This window comes from Sprattus sprattus, assembly GCF_963457725.1.
Source record: "Sprattus sprattus genome assembly, chromosome: 10".
Taxonomy (NCBI): Eukaryota; Metazoa; Chordata; class Actinopteri; order Clupeiformes; family Clupeidae; genus Sprattus; species Sprattus sprattus.
Window position 1 is genome coordinate 29,345,774 of NC_137908.1, and position 12,869 is coordinate 29,358,642.

At 42.7% G+C, this 12,869-nt stretch overlaps 1 protein-coding gene across 1 annotated transcript; it reads right to left on the reverse strand.

Moving 5' to 3' along the window:
* Nucleotides 1-484: 484 nt before the first annotated feature.
* LOC308371517 (uncharacterized protein) lies at nt 485-12,032 on the reverse strand. Its single transcript, XM_080846457.1, has 6 exons — nt 11,885-12,032; nt 10,915-10,995; nt 10,159-10,194; nt 9,590-9,751; nt 5,059-5,142; nt 485-1,623 (listed from the first exon to the last, which is right to left on the reverse strand). The coding sequence occupies exons 1-6, from the start codon at nt 11,981-11,983 to the stop codon at nt 916-918; spliced, it is 1,170 nt and encodes a 389-aa protein (XP_080702583.1). The 5' UTR covers nt 11,984-12,032; the 3' UTR covers nt 485-915.
* Nucleotides 12,033-12,869: the final 837 nt, after the last annotated feature.

Sequence of the window (12,869 nt, forward strand, 5' to 3'; positions counted from 1 at the left end):
ATTTTCCCATGAAGGTTAAGGTCTATCATGCTTTGATATTAAATATTCCTCATTTTAAAAGTAATTTTTTAGTCTGAAATGTTTTTGTTGAAAGGCACTGTTTCCCTTTTTCTGGTCCCTAATAACTCTGTATCCAAAAACCCAAAGGTACTGTAACTCTGTCTTATGTATTCCCTTTCTTTAAATCAGCAGATATCTTTGATAAAAGCACAAATATAGCAAACAAAATCTAACATATCTAGGTGATGAAATCTAAATCATGTCATGCCCTTCACATTACCCCGATGCTTAACATACAAACACTATTATTACTATTATGTACACTGACATTGCTATTATCTGTGTAGACATAAACAGCAGGCTTTTCATGATTTAAAGATAAACCTGGAACTACAAAGTCATGAGAGCCATGGCCAGAAACAGAAACCGACTGTACGGGAGGGGAGTAGTGTGCACACTGTGCCAAAAAGGATACAGCCAAAGAACAGCCTGAAATCAGCTCAGAAAATTCAATTTTTTCTGATGACGCGCAGGGCAGGGCAGGGCAGGGCAGAGTGTTGACTCATACCTTTCTGAGGCAGACAAGAGGAGAAGCAGTAGTGTTCCAAAGTCAGCTGTTAATCATTGAGGGCGATCCACTGGTGGCTGAGAGTTGAAGCAATGATTACGGATTCTCAGCACTGTTTCACCACAGGCAAAGTCAAAAGTAGCAAGACGGAAACTGATCTGGAGGCTGGAATTGTGCAAGAGTAGAACATTTCATACGTGCTGCTTTTATAAGAACTTCCGCTGTGCTGCCCTTCTGTTCCAGCATACATAACCAGTGCTCACAGGCCTGAGTAATATCTTCTAAGACTTATCTATGCTTGATAAACAGGAATCTCAGATCAGTAGACAGTGGAAAGAGTCCTGAAATTAAGACAGAACACAAGAGTCGTTTGGTTTGGGGCTCCCTGGCTCCCCGGTCTTGGCTGCTGTATCCCCACCTTCCTCATCTCCCATCTCTTCCTCAAGGAAACCTCCATCTGGAGATCCGTCTGGTGTGGAGGCACCCGGGAGGCTCTCCTGCTCCTGTAGGTCTGACTGTGCGTCCTCGTAGCCGCTGCTCTCGTCGTTGTCCTCCGGGTCATCCCCAACATGCTTGGGGCCTCGAAACACTCCCTCCTGCACAGGCTGGTCAGCCAGGTCCAGCGATGGCGTCTGACCAAAGCTCTTTACCATCCTGGTGAGTTTGGCCAGGGGGCTATCGCTGTTTTCCTCCTGAGCGCTCCCGACGTGGGCAGTATCCTGATCCACCGATGTCCCCTGGGGGGCATTCTGAAGCCAGGCAGGACCAGCACGACTCTCTTGAGGCTGGTCCCCTTTTCCCTTCTTGAAGAACGACAGCAGCCCTCCATTCGGGCTGTCTGCTTGCCCTTCTGTAGTGCCGGGTTGTTGAGTTTGAGTGACAGGCGTGCTGTCTAATCGCACTAGAGTGAAAGGTGCCTCTTGTCTGGCCTCCTCTGGCTGAGTCTTGTTAAGAGGTGGTGTTGTTTGTGTGTCTCTGCTCTCCTCAGTTGCAGTCTCCTGTGTGGTGTCTCTAACCAGAGGGTAGACAGGGACCACTGGGATGCTGTTTCTCTCCTGTGGGCAATGAAGAACAACATAAGACACGTCAGCTCACTATCTATCTAGGCTGTGTAATCCTGTACTCCAATAGCAACTTCTTATGAGACTGACCCAATATCTAAACCAGCAAATTGTGTGATCTTGCTGGCTATAAATTTGCTGCAAGACAACACCAGTCATAGGTGTAGTCACTAGTGCTGTCAGTTACGCGTTATTAACGGCGTTAACGCAAGCCCATTTTAACGCCGTTAATTATTTTATCGAGCGATTAACGCGTTGTAAAAAATAAATAAATAAATATAGATATATTTTTTCTTTTTTTAGATTAACGTTCTTTTTGCTCTCCCAAACTGTGTAGTAGGCTAACGCTACGTTTGAGTGAATGGTGAGCGCGATACGGCGAAATGGATGATAAAAAGCTTCTGAATAGAAAGTTTAAAGTTGTGTTGTGCAAAAAAAGCGAGCTTCACTGTTGTCTGAAAATGTCAACAGGCAGCTGGCTGAAAGCACAGAAGTAATAGGCTTAACTTTTATTGGTCACCTTACTGTTACGGTTCATTGTTTTTGAAATAAGAGGCCTGACTTCTATGTTCACAGCAAACTTGAAAAAAAGAAAATATTAAGCCATGGTTTAACTGCACTATAGGCTGAGTCCTTGTTTATCTGAAATGTGCATTTTATAATTTTATTTTGTACCGCCCGGTTTGACAATGTTGTTTTTCAATAAAATAAAACATTGCATAAAGCAAGCCAATCCACATTTCCATGTTGATAAGAGCATTACAAAAAAATGATTGAAGGGACATTAAGAATAGATACAAATTTGCGATTAATACATTTGCGTTTAATCGCGATTCATTTTGAGTTAACTATGACAAAAATGCGATTAATCGCGATTAAATATTTTAATCGTTTGACAGCACAAGTAGTCACATTTACAAATGCAGGTGCAAGACCTGACTTGCCTGACCCTAGCTTTCACTGTTATGTTAGGAATGCAACACTTTCCTTCCAACTTCCAACTGTATTTATGATAATGAAACGTGACATATATGTTGTAGAATGATGTACTGTCAACGTAAATAACATTGTGATAGGTGAAAGTAGTAAGTAGATGGTTCAAGTTAAGAGTTGAAGACAGACATTTTAAGCGTTTGTCAGATCATTGCCTCGTTTCTTGTTTGGCAACATTTTGTGAACATTTAAACCTGTTCATCAGCGTTGCGCCCTGAAGCCCTTGTAGACATGTGCACCACTGAAGATGACTTGAGTCAGCTGTTAAGAAGAAAACGTTCAGTGATGAACAAACCAATATGGCAGAACTGATACTATTATGTGGACTAAACACATCGCCAGAGCATGACATAGAGAAAGAAAGGACAACTGTTTCAATAATAATACAATTTCACTATATGTATGGTAAGTGCAATAAATAATGCAATTCCATTAAATATTTAAAGTTCAGCTCTGGCCTGGTGTGTGTGATAGAGGGATAAAGGTTCAATTTCCGAATGCATTTTGAACCATCCTTTATCAGAGTACCATATTCCACATAAAGATTTCCACCAAATGGGTACGAAATGTTCAATGACAATAAGAATACTTGCTTCGAACGATGGTGGCCACACAAAGCTAATCATTTCGGCCTTTCTGAATTACACATACGACTGGCATACGAGTCGTGTATGAAATCTCACAAACAAGAACAAGTTCCTGCTGATGATGTGGGATTAGTGCAATCTCTGCTTTGTAACATGTTGAGAATAGGCTTGCTAAATTACTGAAATGCCTGCAATCACTAACTCACTGCATCAGTTATTTGCGGTTATCTTGAGTTGTGTTGAGATTTCTTTGGGTTTTCCCAGCATATGGTCTTAAAACCTAAGTCTACTGCTGTACAGTGTTGTCAGGTCAACCCACTACAAACAATGAATAAACCAATTTATATAATGCAAACACAAACACCCACAAGGGCACTCACTCAGTGTTATCTACTTGCTGAGTCATTTCCCTTCTCATTTTCATAACAACGCAGGCCGACATAGTTTCTCCCCAGCTGATATGCTATCCTGGTACAATCCTCCACTCTGTTAAAGCTTTGCACTCACTGGTTTTCCTCTAGCTAGGTATGTGCTCAACAGCCTAGTTAGTCAGCCTAAAAACCTGACCATTTTGCTGGGCTCATTTATACAAACTACTGAAGTGGGGTTCTGGGGGAATGAGAAAATGTGATCAAAACTAGGGTAATTTTCCTATTAAGGTAATGTTAGAAGGGGAAATATTTTTTATACGTTTTGCAACTACAGTTCAGTTCCCAGTTTAAACGTCTCTTGGACAGCCAGATGTACAACAGGTCAGAGCACAGATCTAGGCAGGATATCAAGCAACTTTTGGTTTAAAGCTGCGTTTCCTGATTTGGCACAGGAACCACCGAGCTCCACTCAGGCTTTGCAGAAGTGGGCAGCAGCCAACCAGTTCAACAAAACAAAGAAATGCATCTGACTCAGGCCTTGGGCAGGTCAACAGATATTTGATGTAGTTTGGTTGAACTATAGCAAGCCTCAGTGAGCTGGTTCCACTACTGAGTGAACTAACTTTCTGGTTTACAGTACAGTCTTGCAAAAACAAATAGATATAAAACTACTATGCTGGATTTTAAATCCCTTTGGCACATTTTGATCGTATGGATATTTTGAAAATATCTGGAACTTGACCACAGCTCCATAGGCTGTGGCGTTGGTGCATGCATACACGACAATGTATTTACATATTAGTAAACTCATAATTCAGGTAAAAGAGTTGTAAACTGACCAGACCATTTAGAACAAACTGATTAGACTAGGAGGACCATTTCCAAATATGGCCTTGTGTTGAACTGGTAACATATACAAAGGGTGGAAGTACGGAGGCCCCTGCCCTCTCTGATGTAATAACTGAAAATAAGAACTCCAATGTGTAGTGAAACAAATTGACCTTTAGTGTACAGCACTTTTATTTTTAGCTAAATACAACTCACTCTCTTTCTCTTCCTCTCTCTCTCCATCTTTCCAGCACAGCACTTCTACCTTACAGCACAGGCATTCATCCATAACAACCTCCTCAGTCACAATTTTCACATACAAAAAACAAAGAATGCCTCCTATACATGAATGTAAGCTGGAGAGAGACCAGTTATTTTTGCAAGACTGTGCCCGTTTTAGCTTCTCTGAAAACCCAGAAAATAATCCAGCACCCTCCCTTGTCTTGGCCCACTGCTGCCAGCCCCAAAACACAGTGTTACGCAACCAGCCAGGCATGCAGAAACAAGTCATTTAAACTGTTGACAGTCCGCAACCAGGAAGCAGTGCCTCAGCATCCACATGATTATGTAAGTACACCCCTCCCCCAGCTTCCATCCCTCCCTTCACACACACACACACACACACACACACACACACTCCTCCTTCTTACCTCTTTCAGCCGCTCAACCTCCTGCCTTAATGAGCTGACCATGTCCTCCAACTTCCGTCTCGCCTCCCTCTCTCGCTCCAGCTCCTGCGAATGAAGAGAGTGGAAGCGAGTGAGTGATGGTGTGAGACAGAGAGAGGAAGAAAGAAAGAAAGAGAGAAAATAGAGAGAATGCAATGGAGTAAGGAATGAGCATTGATGTCAAGGCCATGGGAGGTCCATTAGACTGGCCTCTGTACAAATCTATTACCATCAAAATAGAAAAGAGTTCACAGAAGCTATAGTGACCTAATATTACTGTCATGTATACAAAGCAGTAAGTCTTTAATGTGCACACACAGTTAAGTGCCACATCCTTAGATATGTTAGGACCACATGGCTCGATGTGGAGGTAACATAAAATGGGGAGACCACACAGAGTAAAGGTTTAAAGCAAAAGATAATTTATTAACTGATTCAATTCAAATACTTACAAAAGTCAGTGAATGAGAGGCAAGAGAAAGTAAAGTTCAATGTCGTGCAGATCAGTATAGTGTATGTGTAGTGGTAGAAGGCCAAAAGCGTAAGCTCCGGGGAAAAGTCTGGCAGACCTGTGCAAAAGAGTCAGTCTGAGAAAGAGGCCGCCACCAAGCTCACATCAGGAAGTCTTTTTATACTGTCCCGCCAATCATCTGCCATCTAGCCACATATGCCAGACAAGACGGCTCCCCCTGTGGATCGGAGGGACAGGACAGCCTAGTCATACTATAACAGGGTTTTAATGCGGCACACCCAGCACGACCAAGCCAGGCATGACATCACTCCCCCCATAAGACAGAGACCCATCTATGGGACTCTGTAAAAGACTCATCAATTCCAAAAACACCAAAAGAAACTTCACCCAAAGAAAACATTCAATAGTGACTAAACCAAGTAACCAACCACCAGCAGAAATGACCATTCTCACCCACAGCCTCTTAATCCTCCCACCCAGCAGATCCTGGCGCCAGGATAGCAATTTAAGGAATAGAAAGACCTGAGACAGGAGGAAAAAACAGACACCCCTAACACTCATCAAGAGCCAGCAAAAAAGAATTAGCCATTTCGTTCCCAGACCCCTTTATGTGCCTAGAAGACTGTCCATACAGCTGTAGAAAGAGTGACAAAAAGATAATGAGGGGGTTGTGGTCGGAAAAAAAAACACAGGGTGCAACCCACCACCAGCATTGACATGTTGGAGCATCCAAAGGCCCTTTTTTATTATTATTATTTAAACTCTTTGATTTCTTTTTAGCCGTTTTCAGTGCTACTTCGCAAAAAGATTGTAGGCATCCCAACCTGCATGACCTGATCTGCCACCTCAGTATCAGCAGTCGGTGACCACCTTCTAAACAACAAACCTTCCAGCACAAAGTGCCCAGAATCCAAATTCCTGTCCTCTCCAGACAAGGCAAAATATTTCTGAACACTCTGGTCGTTTTTCTGAGCCACAACAATGTCACGACGAGACAAAGGTTCTTGAAACTGTGGAATAAACACCCGAGCCGACGTTTTCTTAGATAGGCCTTAGTCTTAACTACAGATGGACATGATACCTGATCTGGAAAAACACAATCACGACCTAAATTATTCCCCACGATCAGATCAATTCCATCTATTGGCAGAGATGGACACACTGCAATGGTTACTTCACCATTCACAAAACCAGAAAACAACTGAATTTTGTGCAACGGCACTCGAAATGACTGCAGGCCAATTCCCTGAATGAATACACAACTCCCCGTATCTGAATCGGAGGAGAAAGGCAATACAGATTTGCAAATGAAACTTTCCGATGCGCCAGTATCGCGCAGGATCTTAATCAGAATTCGACGAGAGTCTCCGGCCAGCGAGACAAACCCCTCGGTGACAAACGGAGCATACTTCACAACTTCGGACACAGATGTTTCCTCGTTTTTGTCATCCTTCATGCTTCCCAAATCTCTATCGATGACCTGTGTACATTTTTCACGAACCAAAGTTTTCTCTCTAGTGAACGGAGTCAACCTTGAACGTACAACACGAATTGAAGATGAGCAGAGGCCCACTTTGCACACGTCACCTTTCATCTTATTAAGCTCCATCAAAATCGGACAATTTGACTTCCAGTGACCTGGCTCAGTGCAGTAATTACATGTTGTATCTGCATTCAACTCTCGGGAATAGTTTCTAGTAACTGGTGTAACCGGATCATACCTCCAAGGAGGACCCGCATTAGAAAGGCTAGGGCGACGCTCCCTCCAATTCATGTCATAACGCGGAGTGCACTCCCGAACCGAATACTTATGTGTCAGAGCATAACCATCAGCAAGAACAGCGGCCTCTGCTGCCGTTGATACTTGATGTTCGTGGATATAAGTGGCAATTTTATCCGACAAAGTATTCCTAAACTGTTCTAAAATCATAAGGTCGCGCAAAGCATCAAATGAACTAACACCCTCAGCAGTCAACCAGCGAGTGAAACTACTGGTGAGGTCTCTTGCAAGTTCAGCATGGGTTTGTCTATCTGCCTGTTTCAAAGAGCGAAAACGCTGTCTATAGGCTTCAGGTATTAATTTGTACGCTCTTAACACAGCATCTTTAACACATTTATACACTTTTCTTTCTGCAGAAGGTAAAGCCACAAATGCCTTTTGCGCACGACCAACTAAAACGGTTTGCAATAATAGTGTCTTTTCCTCATCGCTCCAGTTCAAATCATCCGCAACCTGTTCAAACAGCGAAAAAAATACATCAGGCTCGCGCTCATCGAATTTTGGAATGAATTTAACCATGCCAGCCAGGCCAGTTTGCGTAGAAGGTCTAACGAGCTTTCCTTCCGCTGCCAGCTGCAGCCTGGTACGCTCAACATCGCGCTCTCTATCAAAGTTTTTGATCTTTTCTACCTCCAAACAACGATCTTTTTCTCTCTCTTGAGCATCCATCACTTTCTTTTGCAATTCATGTTCATGTTGCAGTTTCATCATCTGCATTTGTTGATCAAATGACAATTCCCTCGACCTAGCCTGGGAAACATCTTCAACCCCCGATGCCTCCTGATCGACACGCCCCCGCGGCTTCGCAGCTGACAGCACTCTCATATCTATCAACAGCTCATGAACAAAACCCGCCAGCTGTTTCTTCCCAGCTGAAGTCGGCAAAGTCACTTCAATCGAATAGTGCTCCGCCACCTTAATCAATTGATCCTTTGTCAACACCAAAAACAAAGCCTCCGACGGATCAGACAAAAATTCGTCAAGCGTATTCATTCTACAATTACACAAAGGCCGCCAAACAACGATCAACAATTTAACCGCACCACTATTAGTCCACTCAGGTCAACTTTACAACCAAACAAACAAACCTACAATGGTGCAACTCATGCAACTGGACAACAACAAAACATTTTCCCTAACCGACTAACTAACCTATCTTCTGACTGAGCCAGAGAGCTGGGGATTAGTGAAAAACAATTCACCCACCAATACCGCTGGAGAACCAGCTATCCCGACAACAGTCAATTCAGCCTTACTCCACGGCGGCCAAAACAAATCGTTAACCCTTAATTCAAATGTGGAACATCCCAAACAAACATACCCAAAAGGTCCACTCATGGACTTCTTTTTTTTTTCAGGATCAATTGGCTGGACGAGCCCCCATATGTTAGGACCACATGGCTCGATGTGGAGGTAACATAAAATGGGGAGACCACACAGAGTAAAGGTTTAAAGCAAAAGATAATTTATTAACTGATTAAATGAAAATACTTACAAAAGTCAGTGAATGAGAGGCAAGAGAAAGTAAAGTTCAATGTCGTGCAGATCAGTATAGTGTATGTGTAGTGGTAGAAGGCCAAAAGCGTAAGCTCCGGGGAAAAGTCTGGCAGACCTGTGCAAAAGAGTCAGTCTGAGAAAGAGGCCGCCCCCAAGCTCACATCAGGAAGTCTTTTTATACTGTCCCGCCAATCATCTGCCATCTAGCCACATATGCCAGACAAGACGGCTCCCCCTGTGGATCGGAGGGAGAGGACAGCCCAGTCATACTATAACAGGGTTTTAATGCGGCACACCCAGCACGGCCAAACCAGGCATGACAGATAGTAACCGATTAGAATTGCTTATGCAGTTAATGTGGAAATCTCACTCATCTCGGCCACGTTTCCCGATAACGACGTATCTTAACGGCCTACGTGGATTTTGGCGACATCGTAGACTCATCGTAGCCGTAAGTGCGGCGTCGGGAAACCGCTCTGCAAGGATCCCTCTTACGACCGATTTCAAGTCCTTTTTAGCGTTCGGGAAACTAGGCCCTCATCAATTGTATGGCAATTTTGCTGGTACATCACACAAATCTACTTAGCTGAATTAGAGAGCATTCAAACCCAGTGGCTGCCTATAACAATTACTTTACAAACGCCATCAATGTCAGATTATCTCAGTGGCTCTTAGCTACACTGCAATGCAATATCTAGTTCCACATTTACTGGAAGCTATGGCAAGACACCCTACACAGGTCATGGGTTACAGTGATGTCATACCATGCTGTTGTCTTGAGCTTCCCTCTGGGCTTCGGCGAGCATCTCCTCTGCCCCCTCCAAACTGTCCTGGAGCAGGTCCACCTGGAACCGGAAAGCAGCCTGCCGAACCTCCAGATCACGCAGCTCCAGCAGCATGCTGTCGTAATTTGCCTGGAGTTCTACCTACACACAGGGAGAGAAAGAGAGAGAACACAGTGCAGTGATTTTCACCACAAAGCTAATAAAGCAAGGACAGTACGACATTAGTAAGTCATATTGAGGACATTTGGTGCAGAATTCTTAGGAAAGTGATACTATAATGGTGGGTATGGACCAGTTTATGCTTGTACAAATACGAACACTAAAGAAAGGAGTACATTAAGATTGCCGAGTTATCTAACCCAGAGCAAGCACATGTTGAGGCTGTAAAAGTAATTACATAATGTGTTCACAAAATTTCCAATCCAGAACACGTTCAGAGCTAGGCTCTTAACTGATAAAAGTCCCAGTCACAATTATCTCAAATGCAGCAAGAGCGATGTAAGCAAGGTAATACAATATGAATAATTTCAGATCAGTACAGCAATTACCATATCAGGGATGCTTGCAAGTGAATCATCTTCATTCTGTCAAGAAAATACAAGAAGTTCAGGTACTACAGTAGATACAAACACAGCACAGACATACATAGCACTTAACAGACACCTTTAAGAACAACATTCAGGTTCAATGGTTATAAATAATCTGGCATTCATTCACCGTTGAGGTTGTTAAATGAAACAAAAATAAAATTACAGAAATGTTGTCTCCCACAAAATCAAATGCAAACATTTGCCCTTAATAGTGTATTTAAAAATACATAACAAACAACTTAAGTAAGTACAATAATACATTAGTAGCTACATTAATTAAGTACATGACTTTACAATTCTTACTTATTAAGTGAGAATGCTGTTGGATGTGATTCATTTCACCATCACATTTCAATGCCAACTCTTCATCATCTCAATTAGCCCAACGAGACTGTATATCATATTAGTCTTTAAACAGATTCAGTGCACATTTAGAGGATTACCACCACAACAACCACTAATCAATAGTTTGCATTACATTCAATGTGATTTAATTTATGACCAAATATGACACCTAGCTGAATCCCTTCACTCCAGTGTGCAAATTACCTCAAGTGAACAAAAGGGTAGAACTTCTGTTGCAAGTGCATTTGTAGTACCACATGCATCCAGGCAAGGACAATACAAACAACACAGAGGGCATCAAGGACCACTCAAAGTAATATTATGTATGGTAAAGGCTCATTTCAAGAAGGGGTAGGCTGGTTGTCTAACCTGGCTCAAACCTCTCTCTCCCCTTTTCAGTGATCCGTATCTGCTTTCACTATGGGTCAATCGTTTGGTGGTCTCCTCAGCCTAGAGAAATGAGAAAAAAAGCACTCACCGGTTAAAAAAAACATTCATAACATGCTTACCCAAATACACACAGTGACTTTAAGTTGGCCAGAATGAGGTTGCCAATGTGTAAAGTTGCTAACGGATTGGTGTGGTTTCTAAGCTGTAGTCTTGTTTCAGAGCAAAGGAAATATGAATTCTAATCATCATTATGTCTCAGGTTACGGTATACGTCAGCCGGCTGGGAACAGAGTCAACATACTGGACATCAAACTGGACTGGGAGAGGAAATTCGCGTCCATGCTATGTTTGGCTCCTGCAAATCAGACTACGTTGTGTACCTTACAACTGTTTCCGGGGGGCTAGAGGCATCATTAAAAACACTGAATTATGACCAAAAACACCCCACACGAAACTAAACGTTGGAAATAGTGTTCAGTTGTTCCAAGACTAAGGCGGAAACAAAGCATCATATGCCTCAAACCTTTATTGCAACATTGTGTTACAGTGTAGGTGAGGAATATTGCAACATTGTCGTCGTGAGAGCGAACGAATAAACAGGACTTCTCTTTACAAAACTGTAGCCTTCACCAGAACAAAAGTAATTCATTACTTGAGCAAAGAATAAGTGGGTTGATAGTGATATCATTGCCTCATTGCTCAAACAAGCGGCTCAACTTGGGAGCAACGAAAATCACGACACGATATGTATAAACAGAGCACCGTCTACAGTAATCATCTTAACAGAAGATTATATACCCTCGGGGACAAGACAAGAACAATTAGGCAATAGGCCTTCTACATTTTCAGAATGTTAATGTAATCGAATAGTCGTATTCAGAGCCTTTGGTAAAACAAAAAGCGCCTAGCCGCCACCATGGCAGTGAAAGGATTTCTGGCGCACTTTTACCTCCTTAATTATGTGTCGTAAAGATTCATCCTCACTCATTCCTCGCGAAAGAGTTCTTTTTCGTGGTGTCCCCATTCTTTCCAAACTCCCGCAGTGCATTGTTTAGTATTTCGGATGGTCAACACGTTCAGTTCACGTAGGCTAATCGAAGTCGTATGCGATACCAGTGCGCTCTCTGTGTGCTAATATCTTGTTTGGCCACGGTGGCTGGCTGTACTCTGTATGAAGAGAGATGGTGGGTGGGGCGTGATGAGGGCCCTGCGTGGGTGGATCCTACACTTCGTTATTGCAAACACTATCACCCGTTTGCCCCCGTTTGGGTGTTGGCAGCGTGGCCGTGGTATGAATTTGACAGAAAATTAAGAGTCGATACTAAACAAATGAATGGCTAAGAGGACCGTTACATGTAGTCTATATAATTAAACATATCAACATAGACTTACGTCAGTTCTGTCCCAAACCATCATAGGTTTAATTAGACATCATCTAAGCTTTTCACCAAGAACTGCAGCACGCAGAGTGAATACCTGGCAATAAGGCAACAAAACAAGAGAACAGTTTCAAAGAGAGATTGGCTATGCTACCTCAAGACAGAAAGCACAGAGGGTTTGACCCATTCGCAAAAGGTTTATTTCTCCTGCAATATCTAAACTATGCTTCAAGATACAAGATGCATTGGGGGGGAAAACACTTGTTTTGACAAGATGTGCGCGAATTATTCTCATGAAACATTTCCCCCAAGTAGGCCTACCTGCTGTGATGTAGGTCTATAGCCTACAGCCACCAGGTGGGGGTAACAGGCTATATTTGGAGTTCCCTTGAAGACTCAAGCGAATGAGCCGTGGAACTAACGTAAGATCAATGTAACATACTTCGGGTTGGGTTGTAACGAAGTAACTACATTGCAAATAACATATAGTACAAAGTAGCACTACGTCTTAAAATTAGACGTTTTAAATACATGCTCCCTAAACATATGTACCCT

Coding starts and splice junctions, on each gene's coding strand:
- LOC308371517 (XM_080846457.1), bottom strand. CDS start 11,983: ATGCACTGCGGGAGTTTGGAAAGAATGGGGACACCACGAAAAAGAACT. Junction 9,752..10,158: donor TTGCAAGCATCCCTGATATG/GTAATTGCTGTA, acceptor CCCTGTGTGTAG/GTAGAACTCCAGGCAAATTA. Junction 5,143..9,589: donor AAGCTCAAGACAACAGCATG/GTATGACATCAC, acceptor CTTCATTCGCAG/GAGCTGGAGCGAGAGAGGGA.